Source organism: Chelon labrosus (assembly GCF_963514085.1).
Source record: "Chelon labrosus genome assembly, chromosome: 14".
NCBI classification, from domain to species: domain Eukaryota; kingdom Metazoa; phylum Chordata; class Actinopteri; order Mugiliformes; family Mugilidae; genus Chelon; species Chelon labrosus.
The window spans coordinates 13,912,836-13,928,120 of NC_140347.1; the positions used below are offsets into that span (position 1 = coordinate 13,912,836).

A 15,285-nucleotide genomic window follows, 5' to 3' on the forward strand; every position below is an offset into this window, starting at 1 on the left:
TATGTGATACAGAAGTGGACGAATACAGCGATTCAACGACACAAGAAAGAGAGAGGATTAAAAGTTATTACTTTTGCCGAAATTACGCGCTACTGTAGCAAGGAAATTTCCCATACGTGGGATAAATAAACAATGTCTTATGTCTTATGAAGATAGTAGTGAGTCGTATTGCGTAAACTTGACAGTGAATATACTGCTTCTTTTATGAAAGTACACTTCACTTTGGAAAGATATTCCAGTCATTTTGAAAGTTTAATCTGCAGAATGAAACACTTTTACATTTTATAATTTTTTGCAAGGTGTAGGTATGTAAAAAAATAATGCAAAATATAAAAACAAATCACACTTATGTTTAGAACAAAAGAGAACATTATTGAAAACACTATATATATATATATTTTTTTTTATCAGTGACGTTTACTTAGTTGATGAGAGGATGGCTCAGTAAACCTGACTAGGTTATTGACTAGGTAATTAACAAGGTGAAGACTAAACATACCCAAGACGAAAGTGTCACGGTTTAGTTTCTTGGGTTTTAGTTTATTGTATTTTGTTAAATTCTTGATTTTCTGTTATGTGTTACTCCATGTGCTTTCCCCTTTGATTAGGTCATTGGTTTCTCCTTGCCTTGTTTCTTGATTTGCTTCACCTGTGTCTCGTCACCCCTCTGTTCCTCATGTGTGTATATATAGCCCTGCCTTCCCCTCTGTTCCTTGTTGTGTCATATTGTTTGTCTGCCATGTTCATGTTTCATGTCATAGATTTTCATGCCAGGTTGTAGTTTTGATAGTGTTTAGATTTTTTGTTTTTTCTTGGATTTCCTGCAACCTCAGCAGCGCTCTTAGTTTTTTGTAAGTTTTGTCTTTTTTATTAAATACTTCTTCGCCTACTCCCGCCTCTTGAGTCCTGCATTTGGGTCCTAAACCCCAATTCCCCACTACCACCTGTCGTGACAGAATGCAAATGTAAGAAACTCACAGAAGTTAGTCAAGATGAAAAAAGGGGGAATGAGACCACACACCAATGTGATGCTGCTGTCCTGGGGGGGTTGCACGAGTTCAGATTTTGTAAAGTCGACTGCAATGGGTTGAAAGTCAAGTTGACACCGACTAGTTGCTGATGAGGTTGCTAATAAAAACACACAAGAAAGTAATACTTTGCAATGAAATCTATATTCTTGACCAGAATACATATGCTGAGAACAGACAGCTTGTATGCAACATATTGTGCAGATATGTATAGCCTGTATAAAAACAGGCAGCAACTCAGCATCATCGGTAGCATTTAATAGTACTCCATGGCATGTCGTAAGAAGGGATAGTGACTCTGACAATGAAATTCACCAGCAAAGTGAAGTGAAGTATTTCCACACACTTGATGAACTGCTGCTAGTTCGCTGCAACAACCCACTTGACTCCTCTGATGTCTTTTCTGGGGCGCCCGTGTTTTTAATGTCAGCGATTAGTCGACATGATGCTTAAAGAGATGTGGCACAGCAGTACAGTTGACAGACCGACTACACGACTAATGTGTACAACCCTTATCGTTCACAGAAATTGACCACAAGATGCAGTATGCACATAGATTGTAGGGGGCAGTGTAGAGGCACGCGAATGGTGGCAATTTATAAAGACAAGCTAATGGACCAAGATAATCGTATCTGTAATAATAATAATAATAATAATAGCTTGGACTTATATAGCGCCTTTCATAGTACCCAAGGTCGCTTAACAATGGGAGGGGAGGGGGGGGGGGGGGGGGGGTTAGGGGTCAAAGGACTTTGTGAAAAGAAATGTTTTGAGGTGCTTTTTGAACATGGGCAGGGACGGGGCAGAGCGAACATGGAGTGGTAGAGTGTTCCAGAGTGTGGGAGCATTGACAGAGAAAGCTCTGTCCCCAAAAGTCCGCAACCTGGTCCGGGGGATGGCCAGCAGGTCCTTGTCAGAGGACCGCAGGGAGCGTGACTGAGTGTAGGGGTGGAGGAGATCAGTGAGGTATTGTGGTGAGAGTCCATGGAGAGATTTGTAGGTGAGCAGGAGGATCTTGTAGGCGATGCGTGACTTGACTGGCAACCAATGAAGCTGTTGAAGAATGGGAGTGATATGCTGCCATGGCTTTGTGTGGGTTAGAACCCTGGCAGCTGAGTTCTGAACAAACTGGAGTCTGCTAAGGGCCTTGGTGGGCAGTCCAGACAGGACACCATTGCAGTAGTCCAGGCGGACGGTGATGAAGGCATGGATGAGTGTCTCAGTTACTGAATGTGTGAGTGAGGGCCGGAGTCGTGAGATGCTTCTGAGGTGGTAGAAGGCAGACTTGGTGACACTGTTAATGTGAGACCTGAAGGAGAGAGTGGAGTCCAGGATAACACCCAGGTTGCGCACCTCAGTAGATGGGGAGATGGAGCAGCCATCCACGACCAGGGCCAGGTCTCCAATTTTCCTGAGCAGTGGTGCAGGGGCCACCACCATGAGCTCTGTCTTGTTACTGTTAAGTTTGAGTAGGTTTGTGGTCATCCATGATTTGAGTTCCTGCAGGCAGTTGACAAGTTGTGTGGGTGGGAGATGGGAGGAGGGGTTGGTACTGATGTAAAGCTGAGTGTCATCGGCGTAGCAGTGGAAGTTGAGTCCATGTTTACGGATAATATGACCCAGGGGTAGCATGTAAATGGTGAACAACAGAGGACCAAGCACAGAGCCCTGCGGCACGCCATGGTTGACGGGTGCTGGAACAGAGTTGGAGCCTTTTAATGTGATGAATTGTTTCCGGCCTGTCAGGTAGGACCGGAACCAGGACAGTGCTGTGCCACTGAGGCCGATGAGTTCAGAGAGGCGACGGAGGAGGATGGTGTGGGAAACTGTATCAAAAGCTGCAGAAAGGTCAAGGAGGATGAGAATGGTGACGCGGCCATTGTCGGCAGCAAGCAGGAGGTCATTCGTGATTTTGATGAGGGCGGTCTCAGTGCTATGATGGGTTCTGAAACCAGATTGAAGAGGTTCAAAGAGCTCATAGTGGGACATGTGATGTTGAAGCTGGGCAGCCACTGCTCTTTCCAGGATTTTACTAATGAAAGGGAGGTTGGAGATTGGACGATAGTTGTTGGGGTCGTCGGGGTCTGAGCCTGGTTTTTTGAGAGTTGGGATGACTGCTGCCGTATCTGTAGGATGTTTCACTGCTGTGGCGCAGTATATCTGTGTCAAAATAGTTGGCAAGAGATGAATACCATTTTGGAATTGGATGAGAAAATAATTGGAAACAAGACTGAGAGCTTTACAGCAAATTTGGGATTTTGGACGCTTATGCTGACTACACAAATTTATCAATCACTAATGGCTAGTCTGCTGAGTCTACTGTCTATAGAGTTGGACAAACCCTCGGTGATGTCACCCGTTGGGTGTGATCATCAAGTAGGGAAGGCCGAAAATTCACGTGCTTGGTATTAGGAGGGGCTTTTGTCACTCAAAGCAGGCGCACCCTTGATTACGCATCATTTTAAGTGTTGCTATTCTTTAAATGGTTGAGTGACATCCCGGCTCGCACATTTGTTACTATGGTTAAAAAAAAGCAATAGAGACAAAAACTTTTTTTATAGCAGGCTCTAAATATGTTTAGATCTACTGTATTGGGGCCAGCTTCAAGTGGTGATTCAAGAAACTGCAGTTTCGGGCATTTGCTTGACTGAGATAATTTTTCTTCAAAACAGCCCGGTAATTGAATTATACTGACGTTCTATATGGTGCCTTCATGTCAAATCTTCCAACAAAATATGTTTACATGTGCAAGCGTGTGAATGACAGCCGTTTAAGTGACCGTCCCTGTCCTTATTAGTCTTTCTCTGATGTTGTGCAGTGGGTTCAGCCTTTCTCTTGTTCTTCAGTGCAACCAAACGCCTGCGATGATGTCGTTTAAACGCAGGAAACAATGCTTTATAATACAGCACATGTATGACAACTTCAGCACCCTATCACCTCTGAGTTTCGCTCCTCTAACCTAGCCACCTCTATTTCTGTCGTTTCATTACACCTCAGCTCAGCCTGACGCTTTTTTTTTTGCACCGTATCTTCATCACATCTTCTCGTGCTCCTACTTGCGACGAGCCCCGTATGGATACTGTAAATCTTAAAGGAGAGGAAGGAGGGATTGAAAGAGCTAATGATGTGGACGGATTTTTCTTTGCTGGTACATATTCATTGTGTGTGTGTGTGTGGGTCTGCAGTGTGAAGAGATCCGTCATCCCTACCACAGGCTGTGAGTGTGAGCTATAATCTGCCCTGATGACGCTGATCACAGCCTGTGAATGGAGGTGCTGCGGGACAATGCTCGACTGCTCTGTGCCAGTGTGCCATTACAGGGATGACATCATTCCTCTGCAGCACTTAGCGCGCGCATGCACACTCTCTCACCAGCTCAAACGCACACAAACGCGCACACACAGAAGTATCATTTACGACTGCTCAGTTGTCAGGTTGCCCAATTCCTCTCCACCCCCCCACACCCCATGTCATGGATCCATCCTCGTGCGGCCAGCAGCAATTATCATATGTGTTTGTGCTTGTCTGTACGGACGTATGTGCGTAGAGCTGCAGTTCAGATAAGGTGTAGAGATTAGGCGAGAGGCGAGCAATCGAGATTAAGAGCAGCCCCGGGAAGCATCAATCAATGGGACAGTGTCAGGGCCGGGGGGGATGAGAAGCCCACTAATGGTCGTATCTCTACAGATCCTTCAAATCTCCATCGTGTTTACACTTTGAACCCCACACCACATGATGACTCACTTCTCATTAGCCAGTCAGTACATGTGTGTGTGTGTGTGTGCGTATGCGACACTGTTGGTCTCCACTTGTGTGCAGGACGAGGAACAGAATACATGGATAGCCAGTACTGACTGTGCTCAGTTTGTTTTATCTTCATGTTAGGCCCGGCCTGTCAACCCAACCTGTCATTATGAATAATGGCGCTGGAAGCCAGAAGCCAGAAGCCACCGTGGCTCCTCCCCCTCCTGGCTGTTGTCTCTGTTGTGCTTGTTTAAATTACAAAGTTATGAATGCTGAAGTCATTGTTATGGTTCAGTCGCAGTTTCTTGGAAGCATCTGACCGCATCATGCCTATTTCAGACTAAAACTAATGCTAAACTTGAAGGTGTGGCGAGAAACTGTCAATCACTAAGACGACCGGGATTAGCAAACGGAGCTGAGTCATCGCTCATAAAGTTTAAAGTCATGATTAATACGGTGGCACACACGCACATATTCTAGGCCTGGTCGTAATAAATTTATGTTTTAGCCGTTTTTAAATTTTATTATGTTCCATCGGATTACATTTGAATGTTTTTTCTGTCATTGTTTCAGAGATGGGCGGCGCAGTGACGTGGTGGTTAGCACTGATGCCTCACAGCAAGAATGTTTCAGGTTCAAATCCAGGCCAACTGGGCCTTTCTGTGTGGAGTTTGTATGTTCTCCCTGTGTCTGCGTCGGTTCTCTCCGGGTACTCCAGCTTCCTCCCACCGTCCAAAGACATGCTCCATTGGTGATTCTAAATCGGCTAGAGTGTGAATGGTTGTCTGTCTCTCTGTGTTAGCCCTGCGATAGACTGGCGACCTGTCCAGGGTGTACCCCCGCCTCTCGCCCAATGACAGCTGGGATAGGCTCCAGCAGACCCCGCGACCCTTAACAGGAACAAGCGGTCACAGAAGATGAATGAATGAATGAATGTCACTGAGATGTAATCTGGAGGAGGCTGAGGATTTCACTGAAACCAACTACGTCTCACCTGACACACATTAAAAGACAATGTTGATATATCTCTACTTAGCTAATACCAGCTGATACACAAATCCTCCCAACGGTGGCGCCAAGGATTGAGCCGTGTCAGCGTTTCAAAAGCACTATTTTAACACATCAGCCCCTCAACCCCGGCTCATCCCAGCTACTTTACCTTCATTTCTTCTTTTGTCAGACGATAGCAGGTCTTCTTTTCTGGGCCGGACACAACCATGACTCACAGTCCTGTCTTTACAAAGACTAACATCACCAACAGTGTATAATGCGTTACCGGGTGGGGCAGATTCAGGAGACTGTAAGACTAATTCTCGACATCTGAATCACTGACCATACCTCAGATTAGTTAAACTGGCTTTGTGCTTCTTGTCAGCAGGTGAGAGAAAGAATGCATCAGTCGGAGCTTGGTGTGCGTGATTACAAATGCACGTGGCGCAGGTAAAAATGGAAATAAGGCTGAAATGAAACAACGAATGTTAAATAATCTGCTACTGCAACTTCTTTCTCCCTAGATCAATACATTTCCTGCTGATGATTATGACTTACGCCCACACAAAATTGGCTAACAAGAACCAGAATCAGTACAAATTTGGACATCAAGGTTATCAGGGTAGGGAATTTATTTATTTTTTTCACTTTAAACTCTACATATTCTGTTTGTATGCTATTACTTAGCTGTTTTCATGTACACAGAGTTCTGACTCATGGCACGACATTCTGTACACTATGTACAATAAATAAACACAAGGGCAGACATGTTGCATGGGAAGACTCACACGGCACTTGGCAGAGGATGCTCTTGAAGGGAACAAAACGCTCCCTGTCAGTTGGAGTTACACATCAATCTGACAATCTGAGATTAATTCAAGCACACATTCATTTATAAAGACCTACCTGTGCGTCTGACCACCACACCACACGTGACACCTCATATTGCACAAATTCAGTTGTGTGAAAACTGGTATCAGTTCCTGATAGGTGAATAGTCTAGACGTACAAGGATGTTGGTGATTTACAATGTAAAACACCAACACAAACCCAAACTGCACACCAGGACGTCTCTGGGCTGAATCATTGCGTGCTGATTTCTGCACGCCCGCAGCACACAGGTTTGCTGCTTCCTGTACTGAAACAAAGATGACATTTACAAAATACGAGCCCACTGATATGGAACAAGGCAGAGGCAAATAAAAACAGTAAAAATGTGGGCGGAGATGATGGTGGTGGGCAAACATATAGACGCCGCTGTCTACTTATGAAATTACAGGAAGCCAGCAGAAGTTAAATATCAGCCGACACATACAGTAGGTGGTTGTTTTTTTTGGTGTTATGCGACGTGAGTGTCAAGTTTCGGATTAATTAACCACGCAAAAATGCAAACTCAAAGTGAAAAACTGAAAAGTCTTTCAGTATTGCGTCCATTAAAAACTAAAATGAAGCTCATAATATGGCTACATCATTTTAAATCTGGATGCACCATGTCAACATAAGCAGAGAAAGAAAACACTAAAGCAGGTTTGGAGGAACTTCAAACCTGCTTTAGTGGACTGGTGTGACTCTTCAACCACGGCAGACATTCAGTCGATCAGGTGACCAGCTGACTGCTGTTGGTATTTGTAGTTGCAGTGGGCTTGCTTTGAGTATTTTAAAATTTGCATTCAAGCCTGTGCTTGGTCATGCCCCCCCGCCCCCCCTTCAATCCTTTTACCCTTCATGAAACGTCTCCTCTTCATGAAAGAACACCCAGCAAACTGAAAGGAGTTTCTGTTTGTCTGTGGCTCTTTTGTATATTTGAGTACAAATGAAAGGGACGCATCGGTGGACCTAAAGTATTTGACGCATGTCCTGGGTTTGGTAACGAGGGTAAACAGTGTGGTTATGGGATCATATTGTATATGACAACACGGCCTGCGCTTCACAAATGGGTTTTTTATTCTGACAAAGAGCAAAGGCGGTGTTTGAAAAATTACCCTCACAAGTTGCTGCAGACTTTTGTTAGATTTGATGATCTGAACTGGTCCTGTACTAATTTAAAATAGAGACTAATATGAATGTGGGTAGTGACGGAGCTTTTAATTTGAGCGAAAAAATTGCAATAACAAATAGATTTTAGCTGCTTTGGTGTTAAATGCCTTTAAAATGCAACATGAAATTTACTTATAGGATCAAATTTTTAGTTATTATGAGTCCAGCCTGGGTTTTTCTAGTGCAACCTCATGATGATTATATTTTGACTGGACACCAAAAACCCAATAAACCCAATATCTCCACTTTAAATGCTCCCTACACAATGATCTAAAGTAGAAATTTAGCCTTAGTGATGCATTTTAGAGAAGATGTTTACACCTATTCAACAAATATTGCTAAGATTCCTGTAAGTAATGAATGGGACTATGGAGGACAACAGTATGACGTTTCATGTTTCCAGTGATCTGCTTAAAATCTAACTTGTAGTATGAAGATATTAGGAAGTGATTCATATAAACTTCTAAGTTAAAATAATCTGTTTATTGTGTATTTATCCTATGATAGTTCATTCATTCATGCATTTTCTGCAACTGCTTGTCCTCTGGAGGGTCACGGTGGCGGGGCTGGAGCCTATCCCAGCTTTCCTTAACACACCTATTCCACATATTTCCTTAAGAAGTAAATAAATATGTTCCTGTAAAGATTTCTCCTGAATGAATGACCTCACTTTAAAAGAGGACATTAGTTTAAACTTCAAGACCTGAGCCACACATACTAAGTTAAACCTATAGGTTAATTCGCCGTGAGCTTTTTACGATAAGAAGCCTGACCTCTGACAGTTGGAAAATGCAGTCGTTCAGAGGGAAAGCGAGAAGCGGGATAAGACTGTCAACAGATGGTGATATCTGCCGAGCAGGCCTGGGGGAAATTTCAAACATGCAATTGCGACCGGCCCCCCCGCCTCCACCTCCCCTTCTCTTTATGTTTCGCAACAACAGAGGAAAAGTACCCAGCCCAGTGTCAGGTATCAGAGGGTTTGCTGTACGTCTGCTCTCATTTATGTCGCCTTACACAAAACAAACATTGTGCAAGAGGACTTGCCAAGAACTGGAGTACAACGTGGAGTTGTTTTTGCCGTGTAGATCCCCTCAGACTGACACCAGGAAGAGATTTATGTCCTGCGGGGAGTGCGAGGTTAAATTTGTTCGGCCGCTTTTGAATCAACAGCACATGTAAAGTAAAGCAAGAGATGTGACCTTTTGCCTTACGGGCTGAAAATTCCTGGAGGAGCCGTTAACGACACGGAAATAAGTGACAACAAGGACACGGGGAGAGTGTGGAGCCTCACGAAGCTTTATTTACATGCGCACCATTTCTTATACAAACTAGATTACAATTCAAAATGGAATACACAGGAAAAAATACCCACTAACATCAAGTCGAGAAGAAGCAAGATTAATAACGGGAAAAGTTCAAGGGGAAAAGTTCAGAGGGCGTATGTATGGAGGGGGAGCTGGCCAGGCCTTCTTAACAAGAACGGAAGGATTCAGTATTAAAAAGGAAACATCCAAGAGGTGATTAAGGTATCTAGTGGTATGTCTCTATTGTTTTTTTTTTTTTTTTTTTTGCTTTTCTTAGTTTTAAACCAGCATGTGTTGTGCTGCAAGTGTATGTACTGTATGTCGAGCATGAGAGGGGATCGTCTGTGCCTGAGCGAAGCACCGAGTGGAAGGCCCGCTCCACTAGGACTAGTAGGTGTAAACTATCCGCCTGAACAGCCAAAAGATTTCACACAAAATGTACAAAACGTCTCTGCGGTCGAGATCTGCAGTATATCAGGGATCAGTAACCTCTCTTTGTATATATAAAAAAGGATTACGGCGTTCCCTGGATTCACCTTGTCAGTTGTGTTCACAGGTCAAGTAAAGAAGTCATATGCTGTACAGTCAGTGTAAATGAATTCGGATCTTTAGCGGTTCAGGTGATGGCTCAGGATTCCCCCTGTCAAGAGAAGTGATAGATAGTGTTCTGGAAATTTTAGACGTAACAACGTGTTGGAAATTCTAGCTCACTGTCGGATGACACTTTCATCACGTCAACGTTAGTGGATCACCGAGAGCACCGAGACGTGAACCTACGCCATATGAAATAAGTCAAGCGTGAAGCTGAGGAACGTCCACCCCCCTTTTCCTTGTGTCTGCGTTGACGTACACACATGATATTAATATAGGAGAACGGTGCGGGTATTCGTGTGTAAGCCCTGATTTTAAAAAATCGGAAAAGAGTGCGTGTTCGAGTGCCTAAAACACAAGGTTCCTGACGATCGTTGCAATTCCTGTTGTGGGACAGCACCACTGGAAGGGTCGATGGGGGGGTACAGCTAGCTCATGCACTAAACCTCAGATAGCACAGTAGATCATTTTCTAGCCAACCATGCACACCCAACTCCTCTGCCCGGGCCTTTTAAGTGACATACACAAATCTGTACACTATAATACACAGCAGGGAAATACACTTCATGTCACCGCCACAAAATGACTGAAGGGGTACCAGGGTCTCCGGATGCTACAACGATGGCGCTCGCCACCATCTTCAGAAGCTGGTTTCACAATTAGACTGATGGTAACAGTGTTCCCTCCAACCTTGCACAGAGCGTTGTTCAACATTTCTTCAACTTCAGAGGTATCACAAAGGGTCTACATGATTATATAGGGACATACAGCGGGGTATATATGCATTTCACACTATTCATAATGCATAAATACATACATGCATACAGTCGAGTGTGCTGTATGCACCGTGAGGGATTACACATCTTAGCGAGCTCAGTTCGGCTGAAGTGAACCCCATAGATAAACACATACAGACACTAACATGTACTCAAAAGGGTACAGGAAATCACCTGCAGGAGCACCAGGCGTGTCCACGAGGGGATGTGTGTATGTGTGTGTGTGTGTGTCGAGTCCAAGTAGAAGAGCAAAAAAAAATAAAAAATAATAATCGGTCTGACAGAAAAAACAAAAATAACTGACGGCGGGAGCAATAATCCTGACGTTTATCTTCCTTCCTCCTCGTCATCTCGACGGCCAAAAGTTCACAGGTTATAAGTTCACAAACACAAAGCGTCCTTTTATTTTATTTATTTATTTTTTTTAATTCAAGAAACGTGAAAATACTATTCGCATGTGACTCGATGTTTCTTAAAACGGGAAGCCTCCCTTTTCCCCCCTGAGTGATTCCGTATATGCATAACAAGCCCTACAAGCTCATGACAAGAAAACAGCAGAGCTTAACACAGATCCCTGCTATTATTTTATTTTTATTTATTTTTTTTCTGCGTGTGTGTGTACGTGTAATTTATGTGTGTGTGCATGTGTGCGATTTGGCTGCCAGCATATCCTACTGTTTGTTTCAAGTAATTTGGCAATATACAGAGATAGCTTATTGTTGTTTTTTTTTTTGTACTCAAGAAACAAATGGCTTCTAGAGGAATGAGCCTTAAAAACCCTGCTCCCCCTGCCGTCTTCAGCCTCGCCGTGCTACAAGTGGCTGCAGCTCTGGGCTTCTGCAGGTTGTGGGTAAATAATAATAAAAAAAAAACAAAAAACCAACGACAACAAAATACAGAACAAATAAAAAGCACGGTTTGCTCTCAGGACAGGATTCAACACTGTTTATATAGCACCTGTTATGGTGTGGAAATGTTCACAACCCTAGGACACAGGTATTCATTTTGGCTACATCATATGCTGTGATAAACGACCTCAACAGACCTCACCAGAAGCTACGAAAAGAAAACACCTCCCCCCCCCCCCGCCTCGCGTCTTTCTCAAACCTTCCGCTGCCTTGCGCTGTACAAAAATCCATGACAAAGAACTTCTTCTAGTCTCTTTTGATTTTCTTTTTTCTTTTCTTTTTTACAGTTTGATATACACAAGAATAAAACATATGTCGTAGTACTTAGCTAATTGTAATATAATCATCAGTATTCTGCAGTTAATTTAAATTCAAGCAATTTTATAATAAGGAAACAGCAAGTGCATGGCGTTAAATTGAGACATTTTACTTCTTCTAAGGTTACGGAGGTTTTTGCAAACTCTCTCGCGAAGTGTCAGTTTGTCCGTACTGCATGCTTTTGTGTGTTTTTGCATGTACTGTTTTTTATGCATGGCCACTCAGTGAGTAAGACACCTCCATTTCCATTCCATCTCTTCATTTCACCAGTACACCGAGTTATTTTTGTACAGATGTGTACGCTCCAGAAACAATGATGATAATACAGGAAAAAAAATAAAATAAAAAATGCAACGAAACAAACATGGAACATTTAAAAATCACTAAGAACAGAGGGATTTTTTTTATCTTCCAACATAACACATCCCAGGAAACCACTGGATCAGCTTTACACCACATCACTTCTTGATTTTTTTTTATACACTTTCTGCTTTTTTTGTTTATTTTTTTTTGCCTTCAACGGGAACCACTACGCAGTGCACGCCTGTTTCTTCCGTCTTTGCCTGATACTTAGTCCTTGTATTCCACCTGAAACCCCCTTCTGATAAAAAGCAGTGTCTCTTTGATATCAGCAGACTGGGTTGCCAAAGGAAAATTGCATAATTGTACATTTGTGAGTTTGTTGTGATTGTTTGCCGTAGCCTTCCTTTTTTTTTGTTTGTTGCCGTTTTCCGCGGGAGGCTCCGAGGGCTGATGTGCAGCATCTCTAGAGTCTGTCGGATCGTTCATGGTTCACCAGTGTGGGAGCGAAGGTAAAGCTCTCAAGAGGAAGTCTGTAAACACGGGGGTTTTTTATTTTACATTGTGCTGATGGCAGGTTTGGCAAAAGGGATGTTGTTTTGTCTGATCTTCTTTCGCACCACACATTTCAGACCTGGAGAGATAAAAGATGGTATGTTTCAGCATTTGTTCTGAGCTTGAAAGCATAAAAAGTTCATTTAAAGCCAAACATTTCGCCAAACATTGGTACTGGAGCCGATACTAGCTTCATTAAGTGGATCGGGTATAGGCCAAAATGTCACTGAGCCACATTTACTTCAATTTTATATTCTAAAATTGAAGTAAATTTTACCCCAGATATATATTTTTAATAGTAACAGTACGATTGTTGTCCCATCTCCTCCCAAAACACGATGAAATACATTTTGGTACACATTTAACGCAGCTTGCTAACTAAGTAAGGCCCACAAAACCAGGACAGATTTAGCATCTTACTCAAAATATTTTGCACACTGAGCGAGAGGAGATTATTGGCAAAGTTGTTTTGTTTAGCGAGTCAGTTTTGGTTCGGGAATGATTAAGCAACGCACATCTGAAGGGCTTTAGTGAAGAAATGCAAAAGCCTGTAATTTTTGTGTTTCATTTCTGGGAACAGCAATGACTCAGATCATCGCTTATCACAACATCTGAGTGCCTTTTCGTCATCTGTTCACCGTGCCAGTAACTCCATAACGTGAGCATTTCACGGCACGTGTTTGTTGTTTGGTTCACCGTAGCATCTGATTCATACATCTTATAAACAATCTATATTTCCACTCGCTTACAATAAATGATAAAATAAACAACACAATGGCACTAGCATCAGAGTTAGTTCATAATCACTCCTCTAAATATTCCTGGTTTTCCTCAAATTGCCACATGATTTACTCTTAACACTCGTACACATACACACCTGCTTTGCTCCTACCCTCTCAGCCAGGCACCCAGCTCTGTGAGGTCTGCTTGGAAGTGAAGTTGCCGACTCCATTCATATTGGCCAGAGAGTCAAAGTTAAAATCCAAGCCATCCGCGTCCATCAGGTCATTCCTGATGATGGAGTCCATGTCACACTCCAGGCTGCCATTGAAGATGTCCAGGTCCAGATCTGTGGGGAAACGATCCTGACATATCCCCCCGCTGCTGCCTACTGTTCCGTTCAAGAAGATTGAGGTGTCGATCTGCATGGAGGAGGACCCATTTCCTCCCAAGGGCGAGAGCAGGAGCTGCTGTTTAGCATTAGCCAGAGAGTTGGCCTCGTTGGCTAGGTTCAGACCTCCGTTTAAAGACCTCAGGGAGCTCTGGTTGTGGTTGTTGCTTTGCAGCATCTCCCGCGGGCTGCTCTGAAGTCCTCCAGTGGTTCCGAAGGTCATTACAGGATCATTACGGAGCATGAGGCCACGGCGGGAGTTCTGGGAAATGACGGCAGCCGCACTGGCCTGCGACATCAGCGGGTCAGACTGGGTCATCATGACGTCACTGTGGTTGTGGCTGTCAGAGTTGAGCAGGTCTTGTAGTGTCTGGCTACCAAAGCGGGACATGCTGATGCTGGAGAAGGACGTTTGTTTGTTCTCCTGGATGGTCTGCATGGGGGACGGACGCAGAGAGGAGCCCGTTGTGTGAGGCCCGAAGATGGAGTTACCAAAGCCATTACTTCCTCCGTTAGAAGAAGAGTTAGGGGATGGAGAAGAAGTGGAGGAAGGTGAACATATCCCATTGGGTTTGGACCCAAAAGTGAACCCTGAGGAACCATTTGGTACCGTCTGGCTGGAAGTGGTTGGCACCAGATTGATGTTATCCAGCAGCTCATCCATCAGGTCATCTGTGAGTCCGTCATTGAGGTTCATTGTACCTGTTAGGTCAGCTAGGCGGGGCAGCTCAGGCGGCGCAGCTTTCCCATTGGTTGTGGGATGCGCCGGAGACAGTGTTCTGCCAGGACTGGAGTAGAGCATGGGCGAAAGAGGAGGCTCGTCGTCGGGCACCTCGTCTAGCTCGGGGTTGGCCAGAATGGGCGAGAGGCGACTGCTCACTGTGCTGGCGTTGGAGTTAGTGCGAGAGCGGAAGTCTGTCCAGGCATCCAGCTCCTCGCTGCTGCGCGACGTCGGGCTCCCAGGCCACTTGGAGAGACCCGAAGGACTGTCTCCACCACCTTCACCAGCTGCAGCAGCCGCAGCCTGCAGTGCAGCCTTCTTCTTGGCTGCGCGGCCACGGGCGGATTTTGTGTACTTGTTGCTGTTGTCCATGGAGACCGCCCGGCGCCGTGGAGCCTTTCCGCCCTTCCCTCCCTCCGGGTTGATCATCCACCAGGAACTTTTTCCTGTTCCCTCGTTCTGGACACGGATGAAGCGACTGTGGAGGGAAAGGTTGTGCCGGATGGAGTTCTGTAACGCAAAAGAGAAGAAAAAGACTGGAATGAGCAACGTATGCACAATTACTTAAACTACGACTGTCATCAGAACTCATTTGTTGTATTCTTTCCTTTTGCCCATACAACATTCAATGAAAACCTCTCATTAAGCCCAACAACCCTGATCCATAAACCACCCACAATCACTGATTCTGCAGCAACGTAAACAGTTGCTCCCGGTGAATAGACATACAAACAAAGCAAAAAGCCCATTGTTTCAATTGTTCATCCACTAAATATAGACAGGCTCACTTTAACGTGGAGTAGCACTTAGCGCTGATGTCTGCATTGTTCCCACTGTAGCTTTTGTGTTGTGGGTATAAAAGAGAAAAGAGACACGGTGGTCTATAATCAAGTGTCTCCTCG

The 15,285-nt window shown here is 44.2% G+C and overlaps 1 protein-coding gene across 1 annotated transcript in view; it reads right to left on the minus strand.

The window, feature by feature from the left end:
* Positions 1-9,081: 9,081 nt before the first annotated feature.
* The window catches only part of foxo3b (forkhead box O3b), a 42,963-nt gene continuing 36,759 nt past the window's right edge, over positions 9,082-15,285 (minus strand). Inside the window, exons 3-4 of the mRNA XM_084560525.1 lie at positions 13,429-14,893; positions 9,082-12,630 (exon numbers count right to left, since the gene is read on the minus strand). Coding sequence (XP_084416651.1) covers positions 13,448-14,893 — 1,446 coding nt within the window. The 3' untranslated portion in view covers positions 9,082-12,630; positions 13,429-13,447. The remainder of the gene's footprint in view (positions 12,631-13,428; positions 14,894-15,285) is intronic.